Source organism: Notothenia rossii (genome assembly GCF_949606895.1).
Source record: "Notothenia rossii genome assembly, chromosome: 3".
In the NCBI taxonomy this organism is placed as follows: Eukaryota; Metazoa; Chordata; class Actinopteri; order Perciformes; family Nototheniidae; genus Notothenia; species Notothenia rossii.
This window is the reverse complement of record NC_136901.1, coordinates 9,754,300-9,767,944: the sequence shown is the minus strand read 5'-3', so window position 1 is coordinate 9,767,944 and position 13,645 is coordinate 9,754,300. Positions and strand designations below refer to the sequence as shown.

The 13,645-nt window shown below is 40.4% G+C and overlaps 1 protein-coding gene across 1 annotated transcript in view; it reads left to right on the top strand.

Annotated features, from left to right (window-relative positions):
• Positions 1-8,756: 8,756 nt before the first annotated feature.
• LOC307033812 (fidgetin-like) overlaps positions 8,757-13,645 on the top strand; it is a gene marked incomplete at its 5' end in the record, with an annotated part of 28,436 nt that continues 23,547 nt past the window's right edge. The window contains 3 exon segments of the mRNA XM_079672444.1: positions 8,757-8,955; positions 8,958-8,986; positions 9,803-9,833. Of these exon segments, the coding sequence (XP_079528570.1) occupies positions 8,757-8,955; positions 8,958-8,986; positions 9,803-9,833 (259 nt within the window).

The window sequence follows — 13,645 nt, the reverse complement described above, 5'->3', positions numbered from 1 at the left end:
TTTAATATTGTCTTAGAAATATACAGCATAGGTACTTGTTTTAACCTATGATTGAAACCAACAGTCAGCCTTGGTACTTGTCATTACATTGGGTTATTAATACACAACAGCAGAAAATGGGAGATAGGATTAACTTTAGATAGTTAACTAATACAATTGTACCAACCCATTGTTGAATGTTGGCTAGCTTCAATTGCTAATGGATGTTAATTTGGGTTTGTTGAAAAGCAGAAAAAGTCCCTTGATTAAGTTCATAAGCTTTACAGTTGGATGATTTCAAGTTAGCAGCACACCAGACAGCATGTCTCCTGGCTGACAGACAATGGCTGCAAAGGGATAAGTCTTCCCCAGTGGCTTAAAGCGGGGACACTCTTTGCAGAAATGTCTCAACAACTTGAAATGCACATTAGTTGCAGTGTAATTCTGATTTGTATTTACTTAGAAAGCAGGAAATTCCACTTACATATATTTTGATTTGCTCGGAATATGCAGAGTGATCAGTAACAAAAAAAAGACATAATACCCCACTAGTGATCGTCCCAGTTATTACACAAAGCCAACAGTGTTTTAATCTCCTTCACCACTTAATGTCCCATTTAAATGTTCTGCAGCCTTCAAATATGAATCATGAATATCTGCACCCGGGGGTTGGCCAGCAGAGTCTATTAGAATACATCACTACCGTACCAGGGGACCACTTTGTGCATCCCTCTCAAATGTATCATATCTCCACTGTAGAGAGGGAGACATGACTTCATGTGTCTTGTGATGTAAGTATTATTACAATTCATGAAATTCAAACACTTATGGCAGGGCCATTAATTTGAACCATAAGCCGTTGGGGAGAGATTTACAGTGGAGTTAAGGGCGATCACACCATTAAAGGACTTGGGAGGAAGACAGAGAGAGAGAGACTGCAAGAGATAACTGGTTAGAGTTAGAGCCTGGCAATAGCCAACGGTGTTTGAATGTCTTCAAGTATAAGTGCAGCAATTAATATTTCTGTTTCCCGCTCTCAGGTCAAATGCGCAAACATTTCCGTCAGAATTAGAGAGGGAATAGTGGAGTTCTGAAGGTTCAACAGTTAAAACATAACCCTTGCCTTCTGCTTTGGCTGCGTCTCAGTCTACATACAAAGTGCTGAATTTTGCATGAGCGCCTGAGCGTATAGCAACTGGAACCCTATAGCGTTGTTTACTGATACTTCCTTGAGGCGTCTCACTCCGCACAGCCCATTCTGATAAGAGTGCGCCAGCAGCTGAGACCTGTCTCCCTTCGGTGCGGTGTGATGGTCTTGTTATACAGCAGAGCATGAAGAAACGTCGGGCAGAGGTCAGGACATGCAGACATACTTCTCTGGTTGAAAATGACCAATCAGGAAGTCTTCTCCCAACCAATGTTCATTTCTCAGATAGAACTGGTACAAATTGACATGTGACTCACAGCAGCAATAGTCTGGGTAATCCTTCATGCTGTAAGTACAATATTTATTTCCCTTTTCCCAGAAAATCGATATTAGGTTTTACTTTGATATGGTATGACAAATCTACACTTTTATTGCATATGTGTTACTTCCTCTTACAGTAAATCTCTCTGATGCTAAATCTCTGTGTTAAATATTAGCTGCAGCTAGGAGATTGTTAGAATTAAATATTAATCCAAATTAAATATAATTGTTTTACACTTCTTGTGTGTGGATTTAACTAACAAGATATAGGCTACACTTATTTTTCTAGCTTTTGAATGGCTGGGAAATGTTTGTAATGTTTTTATTTTGCCAGGTCAGCAATTTCCCCCTGCTTACAGTGTTTAGCAATGCTAAACTAAGCTAACAGTCTGCTGGCCAAGATCATCAGCTAGCCTTGAACACAAAAGTATCTTTACATGTATTTATAGAGATTAAACAAACAAGCAGTTAAAATGCCAGCTAAGCTTTTACTCATCTTTAGCTTAGTTTAACTGAGCTAATGTTGTTCTAGCTGTAGGGTTGCCATGTAGCCTGTCCCAGCTACCTGTCCCTTGAAAAGGTAAAACTGCAAGACCAAAATCATATTTTACAAGACTAGCTAGATGTAGTTGTTTTAACATAATAATGTGATTTATATTATTTTCTATCAGTGTCTTTTAGAGTGTCATATTAGATAAATATATCATTAAATACACTATTGAACTATTTTTTGGAGTTGGACCTTTTTCTTTTTTCCAAAGTTTACCTTAGCATCACACTTCCTATTATAATAACTTTTAACAGTGTACAAACTTATTTTGTAACCAATAAAACTATTTATTACATTAAAACATTAACCATGGTCAAAATGTTTAATTCAATTGGATATTTAAATGATATATTGACCGAAAAACCAGCAATGTCCTCAATTTGCTTTTCACAAATCTTGTCACTTCGTATTTAGGTATCAGGCATGAGATTTTTTTCTCTCGTCTGACTTTTCCCTAAGGTTACTTGACAGCTTCTTCCAGAAATACAAATAGTTTGTTGCCAGCTGAACTGGGCTAACTAATGATCACAAACACAACATGAACAGTGAAAACCTTCAAACCAGAAATTACCTCTAGTTTGAACCCAGCTGAACACAATATAATCTTCTCTCAGGCTCTGTGTTTCCTATCATTTGTCACATGGCCACAGTGTTATGGGTTCAAACAGAAATGTGCAATGGCTCAGTGCACTCCAACAGCAGTTTTCCATCCCCCTGGCCCAGTTTCATTATTCTCAAGGTATTCATCGAGTAATGGCTTCGAGGGCCAGAAACCTTGTTGGCCATTTCATGTTCTTTGCTCCTAGTTATTGTTCAGGAACTGCGTGTCAGAATTCTATAAAGATTTGCACACGCACAACTGCAGTGGATCTGACACCCCTACAATCCTTTTTTAAGCTGTACATCTGTTCTAAATCTGATTTTAGGATAAGTACGTGATGTGAACTCTGTGCCTTTGATGACATTTTTGATTGAAAATTGATTCGACAGTTGAAAAAATAACAAAACAAAGACACTTTATTTTAAGTGTAGCCTTGAATCTTCAGGCTCATGCAAGACTATTATGAAGTAGGAAACTGCAGACATAAAAAGCATTTCCGTGCCAAGTGACAACAATTAAGCAAGTCATAATGTCTTTGTTTACTGTACCTGCTTAAAATGCTGGTTTCTTTGTGCTTTCTACAGGGGTAAGAAGTGTCTCTACATGTAAACATCGTCTGAGAACCAGGCCTTCTTTTCTCAGAGGAGCTGCTGTAGTGTAACTTCAGCTCCATTGAACATCACCCTTCACTGGGTTTGAGGTATCTGATTGAGTCCATCCATGTGGAGCGCTATTGAATCAAAAGAGTAAACCTCAGGGACATGGTCCACCTCTCACACATCTACCGGGCGGAAGCTTAGGAAAATGCACTTGCAACACATATAAAATGTAAGTGATTGTAATGATAATAGGCGCATATGAAGATTTAATTCAATCTAGTCAATTAAATATGATTCTAAATATAAATCTGTAGAATATAAAATTAAAAAGACATTTTATCGCTTTGTCTGTTCCTCTACAACCCTGTGGAGATGTTTCTATCATTATTATATCGCTCCTGTTTGTCTGAGTTGGTTCAAATTAGTGGTAAAAAGGCAAATTCTCACTCAGAGGGAGATTGTCTCGTTTCAAAGAGCCAGCAGAGAGAGCTGCTGCGAGATGGACCGGTCAGCAACAATAACCGTGCACTCACCACTGCAGGAGACAACGCTGCACTACTGTAGCCCGCGCTGCACCTCTCAAGTGGTTAATTAAATGAGTCCAGGCATAGAGCTAGCGCACAACGCTTGGTTTACCATAAACAATGTGATTAAAGCGGCCGTCGGCCAGCCAGAATGTAGAGTTGAAAAAAAATAATTCAGATCACCATGGAGATGTGTGAGAAAAAGAGGTCTGAATACAGACAGGGATGTCTTTTTTATTCATTATTTTCATAATGACTGTCATTATGCGCAGGCTCTGATTGAATTCCATTTTGTTAGTCAGGTTTGTGGCGAGCAGAATAATTATCACTTAAGCGATATTAAGAATCATGCTAAACATTTTCATGGTCAGAGCCTCCACGTGTTCGGCAAGAGGTCTTTGATTATAAAAGAAAAGAAGAAAAAAAAGTGTTTTCAAGCTCACCCTGATTAGAAAAAAGCACAATAAGATTGCAGACATCAAACAGACATTCATTTCATTATCATGGTCAGCCTTGGTAGCTTGGAGTGTGAATATAAAATACATTTAATTTAAAAGCATTGCATTATTACTTTGAATCATAAACAAGATAACCACTCATTTGTTCTACATGCAAAATTCAGACATCAACTAGTAAATAAAGTGATGATTACATCAAGTGTAATCATCAGAGGACTCATTCAGGTACAGCATGTGAAGTGTACGAATTGATTGAATGTGTTCAGCCATTCAAATGTATTTCTCTTTGCAAGATGGAGGATCAGGTGGACTGCAAAGAGTCTTGTCTCCATGTGAACATCCTCTCCTCTAAGTGAAGACTCCTCGAGGCTCTCACAAAGCTCCAGGGAGAATCTGTAGGAAACAGGTATTTGTGATCGTGCAGAAGGAGCATTAATAATGATATCCTTACACACCATGACACTCCATTTCATCATAAGACATGATGTTACACCATAATGAAGCTGAGGAAGTACTCTTGAACCAGACAGAAAACTTGTATGCAATAAACTTATAACGACACGGGCTGTTCATCCTCCATAAGGAGCACTTTTATTTTGAACTTTACTTTTACAGAAGTATCTATAACAAAAGGGCTATTTCTTCCATCACTGAATGTACTGCATATATATTTATGATCAACTTTTTTCAGCTATATTAAATATAACACTCATTTTTTTAAACCGGCTCTTGTTGCAAGATTCAGTAAAAATATGATATATGATAGTATAATATGTCAGGTTTCTGCTTCCATTCTGGTCTCTGTTGTGTAGTTTTTACAAAGCACTTCCCCTTTAAAATCACAAATAAGTATAGTATTTGAATAATATTATTATGCATTTTATTTTTCTTAAAAGCCATAATACTACATTTGTTGTTCAATGAATGACTTTTTGGCTAACAATAGGAATATATATAATGATCCATTTGTGGTGTAATAGCAATGCTGTTTGAATCTGACAAAGGTTAAAGATCCAATATTTTTTGTAAATAATGTTTTTTTGATAATATCAAAAGCAAACACATATTTAAAGGAAAAAATGTTTTTTTTACAACACGAGAAATGTAACTCTTAGGTATTTTATTTAAAGATGGATCTAGTATGAGTTATTGGTTTCTTATCAGTACGAATCAACCCTGCCATTTGCTGCTGAGTGGATGTATACATGCACTCCCACACACAGGAGGAGTGTGCTTCTCCTCTCTGCCTGCCTCACACAGCAGCAGGCCTGCAGCCTACCAATGCGTTCAGTGAGGGGATTTGGCCGGGCTCTAATCAATCACTGACAGATTACCTCCAAAGCCACTTCCACAGCCATTAAAGCAGGACAAATGCAGAATTGCAACTGAACAAGTTGGAGTTTTTAAGCCAACACCAGGACTTCCTGGTTATTTGTCAAAGTCACTGCCGCTGAGCCGCATGAGTGGCTGCGCGAGTGTGAGGCGAGCTGGCGTGTGTGTGCGAGGGAGAATGAGGGAGAGAGCCAGAGACAGTAACAGAGTGAGTGAGTTATTGTTAGTGTGTGTGTCTTATGCTCTCAGGTGTGTGTGTGTGTGTACACACGCCGTCGGCTGCGTCGCTCTCAGCCCACTGGAGCTTACAGTAAATCACATTCCCTTTATTGCCAAATTTAGCAGCTTATGCTCAATAGGCTCTGCTCAAATCCACGCCGTGTCCCATCAGGGCGTTAGTCTGGGCTCATAAAAGTGGATTGGCAACACACACACACACACACACACACACACACACACACACACACACACACACACACACACACACACACACACACACACACACACACACACACACACACACACTCACAGTAGCCTCTGAGCAAAGACGACTCATCCCCTCTTGTATTTTCTTACATTATTTTACCTCTTCTTTATCTGAGCTAACACTATCCGGGCTTTTCTCCCTCTGGGTTTCCTTTGAGTTTCCCTACATTGCCCCCATTCACTGGGGCTTTGTTTATATCAGCTGTATTTGATAGAATAAATTGGATATCATCATTTTCATAGCCTGTATTACCAGGGGAACATTCTGAATGTATCGCCCGAGTTTATAAAGGATGGACATTTTTATCCTATAAGCTTTCTACTTCATCCAAATTGATTTTGACATTTTTACGTCTTCGCAGACACACCGGGGTTAAGTGCTGATAATTATTTGGGAGAGATGAATAAAAATATGAAATGTGTCTGGAAGAGGTGACATCAAAGCGGCGGGGATTGTTGCATGTTTTCCCTCTAATACTGGGAATATGGAACATATGCAGTAGGGGTTTGATTAGTGTGACGTTCAATGGGTCCTTTGATGTATCAATTAAAGCTCTGGTTTAGTAAATACCACATGAGGAATTTCAAGAAAATCAAGTTTGTATTCCTATTTTTATTTTATTTTACAGATTGTGTAAGAAGGGGGTAAAGCTGTGGTGAAGTGATGAGGGTCGACACTGAAGTCCGCAGGCACTGGAGTTGAAATGTAGCTGGTCATGTGACTACACCCCCCCCCCCCTCCACACACACACACACACAAACACAAACACACACACACACACACACACACACACACACACACACACACACACACACACACACACACACACACACACACACACACACACACACAGTGTTGACCCTGAGAGAGAAGGGAGCCCATACCAACACAGGAGGCGGGATTGTGTTTGTAGGTGTGTGTCTTTGTGTGTGGATCCTTTTGTGCAATAAGGCTTGTGTGGGCGTTATTGCAGCATGTACGTGTGTGTGTGTGTTTCTCCACCCCCCTCCTATTCAATTAAGAGCTTAAGCTCATTAGTGGCAGACTTACATCATTACCTCTCCAATGGCTAATGAGTTAAAATCTATTTAGATTTATGTTGGAGTTAAATCTCCTCCACCACACGTCACAAATCAGAAGATGTGTCATAAAATCCAATCTGAAAACGCCCCATGTAAGGTTTTCCATATCAACGTGTCCCTTTTATAGCAACACTGCATATTCACCACACTTGAATTATACCTTTGCCTCCCGAACGTTAATCAGAGAGCTCTGTAACTCATCTGCACACTGTACTACAAAGGCCTGTTTACCTCACTTTACCATTAAACACACTAATTTAAAGCTTTGTCTAATTACTAGCTAATAATTAGCTCTGTGTAACAAAAACACTTCTATTACACAGCGATTAGTTGAGTTTTCAATCAATTTTCATTACGCTGACAAAACCTTGATTGCATCGCAGGCTTGACAAATTTAATGAATTGATGGAATTGTAAAAAAGACAATTAATTATGGAGAATGGAGAGTGAAAGGTGGAGCTGTAGCTCTCAGTGATGGAGAGTTTGATAGTGTGCTGCAGCCGCTGCTCTAATAAACAGACTGAGGAAGGAAACAGTCCACTTACTAAATTCACCAGCAGTGGTGTACGGATCATATTTCACTATAGGGACGTGTTCATGTGCGTTATTCACCCTCTACATTTGAGACTTTTCCACCACATTTCTCCAACCCTGTTTTTCCGGCTGGCCCTCTCTTAGTCAATTAGTCGACTAATTGGTTGTTATGGTTTTGGTAGACTAACATTTATCTTAGTTTCCTCAATTATTCATTTTTCAATCATCTTTTTGTGACTTATATTAGAAAAGACGTCTGAGCACATCTCTGTTAATCAAAAATACTTTAAGTGTTGTTTTTTGTGGAGAAACTCACTTTCACGGAATCGACTATTCGCCAAAAAATAACCGACAAGGGACATTTATTTAACCACATTAACAACTATTTTCATTACGTGCACTCTCAACTTGTGGGTAACAATGAGCTGATAGTTATTCCATCTTTGATGTCTTGTTTAAACCTGCTCTCCCTGCTGATGCTTTGATAACTGGCTAACTGGGACATTTTCATTCTAATTAGGGCTTCAATTGCTAATTCCATATTGCTGCTATAATTATCACGGGGAGAGTCGTGGGCTAGGGAGGGAGACAGTCACATATCGGGCAGAGGGGGGGCGGGGTATTAGATTTGCCCCTATGGCACTCTACCAAACTACGCCAGGGGGCTTCTGGGGTGCCTCAGGGCACTATTTAGGGCTCTTTATTTTTCAGTGTAAAATCTCAGTGTTTCTAAACCAGTTGCATTTGATGGTGTGCAACCAAAACAGCTTTCTAGGGATAAAATAACTATTTAAAAAATATTAAACAAGTATTACAAATGTCATTTCAAGAAGATGACAGATGCAACTTGTCTGCAAATGCTTCTAAAGTAAGTGTGCAGTAGAAAAACAGGCTGTCTCACCTTTGATCTTTTAAAACTGGGATTGAACTGCCTATAAAGTGCAGCACTCTCTCCTGTAGTGCTTCTCCTCTCTCTGCTGCCTCCTAAACTCTTCCCTGTTCCCTCTTCGCTTCATCTTCCTCACCATTTGGACTCCCTTTCACCACTCTGCCATACAAACTAGACGCCCATAATAACCTTATGGGCAGTAATTGGAATTGAGGATCTTTTTTTCTCTCTCTCTTTCTCCTTCTCTGCACGCATGCGCAGTGGGACGCGGACTGGTCAGTGTGAGAAGCAGCTGTTCGGGGCTGGTGAAATTCCAACATGGCAGTGGCTGTGGTCAGTGTTTCCTGCGTTAACTTGGAATGGTTTCAGCTCGCACGCACCCCGGCTTAACCTCGGCACCCCGATCATCAGCAGAACCGCTCCCCGGGATCGATGCGACCCTAACCCCGCACTTGAAAGGTCGACCTGTCGCTAAAAAAGCAGGTAAGGACGGATAGTCTGGGATCCGCTGCGTCTGCAATTAGACGGAGTGGTCAGAGCCGAGAGGCTGCAGTGCACCTTCTCATCGGAATCATGCATGTGCACTTTGTTATTTAACTACATAAGCGTGCATTTTAGTGCGTTTTTTTTTGTGTGATTTTTTAAGGAGCGCACCTGCGACACCGTTATACGCAAATGCGCAGCCCGCACTATAGATGCTTTATCGGCTGTGCGGCACTCTCTAAAAATGAAAAAAACATAAGTTGCACGCGCTGGGAGGATATTCCAGCCTCTCTGTGGTGCGGCTACAACAAGTTGCCCTATGCATGCGTGCAGGCAATGTCACCGCAGCATGCTTTTTGTAGAAATAGTGCACATTGTAGGGCGTTATCAACAGATTTAACTTGACTCCATCATATCCAAACAATCTGATGCTCCTCCACCCCCCTCCCTCTCTCTCTCTCTCTCTCTCTCTCTCTCTCTCTCTCTCTCTCTCTCTCTCTCTCTCTCTCTCTCTCTCTCTCTCTCTCTCTCTCTCTCTCTCTCTCTGACTCTCTCTCTGACTCTCTCTCTCGCTAAACCTGTCATCCCGGGCTCCACTTTCTAATGAGATGCATGTAGGTTAGACGCCTCTCCTATTGCTCGCTGCACTCCTTCAAGGGCCCACCTTTCACACGGTTTGCAATCCGAGCAGTGCTGCTGGACCAGAGAAAAAAAGTGTCTGTCATGTTTTTTGCTTGAAGCAGAGGAGATTTTTTTGTAGTCTTTTTCTTCCACAAATTAATTCCAATGCTCTCATCTCCTCTCCCTCTGTTCCAGCACGAGATGATCAGCAGCAGCAGCGTCTATGGTAGGTACAACTTATTATATTCATATATTACAAGGTGTAGAAATGCACTGATGACTTTCAGCAGCCGGTGTGTTTACTGTTATTTATTTCACTCATCGTATTCTGTATATTCACAGCTTTACTTAGAATGGTGCAATATTTATTGTATTATAGGACACTACTCAAATTCTCATGTTTAGGTTTTATTCTCCATCTTCATAGCACTCTAACATAACCCTTTGTCATTGCACACAGCACTGCCTGATATTTTAAATAATAACTGTGCATCTTTTAAATTATACATGGCTTCATTTGAAAACAAAACTATTTTTTTAATAAGTTGAAATCTGTTCTAAAATATTGTTGTTGAACTTTTATTTAATAATCCTTTTTGCATATGAGTAAAATAGATATTAGGGAGCAGTTCTTTTTCAACACACTCCCATTTTCTTTTGATATCATTGTACAAATATGGAAATTCATATTTGATGTGATTTGAGTAACAGCGAACAAGGCCTCATTCGTTGCAAAGTCATAATGCATATTTATAATGAGGATTTATTTATTAGTTGCACTTTTGTATACCTCTATTGCTGAATTCACCGGTATTTATTTACATTATGTCATGAGGGAATAATGCATTCTTGAAGGAGCGTTAATGACAAAATACACTACTTTGTGCATGCAGAAGTTCATTTCAATTTCAGATATTTAAAATAACGTGAGCTGTGCAGGAGTGTTTTCGCAGAAATGATGCTCCACTCTCATGAAGAACAATGGTGGATTGTTAGAAATAGAAAATATCCATCCCACCCTGTTGCAAGTGAAAGCGGGCAGCGGATAGTTTTCTGTTGAATAATCACGTTCGAGACCACAATGTGCTTTCTGTTGAGCTTTCGCTTCTACGATTGCACATTCTTGGTTTTTGTAGCAGTTATTAGTGAGGACTCAACCTTTCACCTTTGATCCCTCTGCTCTCTCTCTCTCTCTCTCTCTCTCTCTCACATTCACCCTCACATCATGTGCTGTTTCTCTCCTGCTGATGTGTGTGTTACATGCGGCATGTGCACTCACTTCCTTTTTCATGTTTGTAGTTTTGTTTTTAAGAGCGTGTGGATCCATAATGTCACACTGTAATGAAAACATAAAATAATGCTTATATTTGTAGCTTAATGGTCTAAAGTGACATATCATACATAAACAGATATGCACTTATTTGCAATTGACGGTTTTCCATTCAAATTCAGTCCTAATTCACTGACTTCTGAACGATTTGTCGATATCATTTCACAAAAGATATTTTGTACAAGGACACGCGAAAGAGTCTGCTGTTTTTGTCAAAGAAGAGATTTCTACAGTAGATGAAAAATATAAAGAGTGGTGGGGTGCATGAGTTTTGCAATGCAAGTGTGTATGTGTGTGCATATGTGTGTCAAACTTAATCTCTAATGAAAACATAGAAAATAATGTTTCATTTTCTACCTTATTGATCTTAAATGCCCTATTTTACATATTCATGTTAGCCCTTTCACACGATTGCCACCTAAAAATATACATTTGTGCAGCTTTTCCATCTATTGATTTGTGGATATTTTGTCTCATTAGGAGTCTCATTCAATTGTTCTAGAATTCTAGATGAACATATGGGGAGTGATGGGATGCATGAGTTTTGAAATGCAAGTGTGTGTGTGCATATTGACAAACTTCATCTATGATAAGAATATAGAAAAATATCGCTTCTATGTATACCTTAAATGACCTAATATACATATTACCTGTAGCTTTAGCATTGCATTTCAGTCTTATTTGACTGACTTTTGATTGATTTGTCGATAGGAGTTTGTGTGAGTGGGTGTGCATATTGTCAAACTTAAACCCTAATGAAAATGTAGAATATTAGTGCATCGATTTGTACCTAAATCCTCTTAAATACCATATTATATACGCACTTATTTGCAATTGACACATACATTTTCATATTTTTTGCAGCTTTATATTTCAATTAAGTTCTTATTGACTGTCTTTTGATAGATTTGTGCGTATGATTTTAGGAGAAATGTAAAGCGCATGCAAATAAGTATTTTGAAAAGGCAAATGGGAAGTGATGGTGTGTGTTCATATTGTCCTAACTTCCTGTAATGAAAACCTAGAATAATAATGCTTGTATTTGTACTTTTATGATCCTAAATGGCATCGTACATACGTACAGATATGCACTTGACACATACAATGACATATCATACAATTCTGCAGCTTTTCCATTTCAATTTGCTCCTAATTTAGTGACCTTTGATAGATTTGTGGCTATCAAGAACATGTAAAGAAGTGTCCTTGTTTTGTTACAGAAGAGGATTCTAGATGAACATATGGAGGGTGTGTGTGTGTGTGTGTGTGTGTGTGTGTGTGTGTGTGTGTGTGTGTGTGTGTGTGTGTGTGTGTGTGTGTGTGTGTGTGTGTGTGTGTGTGTGTGTGTGTGTGTGTGTGTGTGTGTGTGTGTGTGTGTGTGTGTGTGTGTGTGTGTGTGTGTGTGTGTGTGTGTGTGTGTGTGTGTGTGTGTGTGTGTGTGTGTGTGTGTGTGTGAGAGAGAGAGAGTGTGTGTGAGAGTGTGTGAGAGAGTGTGAGATGAGGAAAACCCAGGCGCAACCGTGCATGTGTCACTTTGTGTGTAATGTAAATAATGTAGTTCCCCAGCAGTTTGTTTATTCCTCTAAGTCTATTTGTTTGCTCCAGTCCCCGGCTTAAGATCTGTCCCTCTGCATCCTGTCTGTGCGTGGAGCAGTGACAGTAGCAATAATCCCCCTCATTATACACATAACGTATCGCCTCACATCTGCCGCGGCCCCCCGATACTGCTAATGGGGACAGAGAGAGGGGAGATAATAGGAATAGAAGAAAAAGTGCTCTACAAACAGGCAACCCTTTATTTATCTAAATGCTTCTCCCTCAAATGAATAGAGAGAGCCGGTGTGCGGCGAGGGTGGCTCAGCGACTCCCAGTGGGACCGTATAAATAAATTATCCTGACACTTTCTATCAGTCTGTAATGTTTACCATTAAATGCTGTTTTACCATCCCGGAGCCAGCGGTGTGCGATCTGGCCCGCCCCCGTGGGACTTCTGCCAGATGTAAGGCGATGTGCGGAAGTATTTTTCAGACGCACACACACGGGGACATTTGTTAGGCGTCCGTATCAGTGGGTTTCTCCTGTCTGCACGGCCTGACAAAGGGCCTCTTCAAACCAGATCCAGCCAGGGTTGTCATCTTTTAGCAAATATGTTAAGTGTTATCTTTTGTGCTCTCCGAGGTGGACCCCATGGGAGCCCCGGCACATGCAAATAGAACAAATCCCTCTCGGACCTGTCTGTCTGTTCCACTCTCTCCATCTCCCTGTGTCTCATCCCCCCCTTCTCTCCTTGTCTCCTTGCGCTCTCGTCCACTTATTTCCCCTCCTCTCCCTTTCCTTCTCCGTCCCAGTAGACGGTGTGTGTCAGTAACAGTAGCAAGGCAGTGTAAGTCTTTGTGTGTTTCCCTGCATGCTCGCTGACAGCCCCCCCCCCCCCCCCTCGCTGATCTGAGTTCCTCTCCCGGAGACGGCAGGCAGCTGTCGGTAGCGCCGCTGCCCGAAAAACATCCGTAGCTGAGTGGACGCCAATTCCTTAAAATCCTTGACATCGTGATCCACTCAATCCTCCCCTCCTCACTTCCCTCAGTGTTGGTACACTGCTTCTTTCAAAGGGGGGGTTTAGGATTTAGGGGAGCAGTGTTGCTGTGACTGACAGTTGTCGGTTGGGGGATTATTTTTCTTACCGTGTTGCAATTGAAACACACAAAACA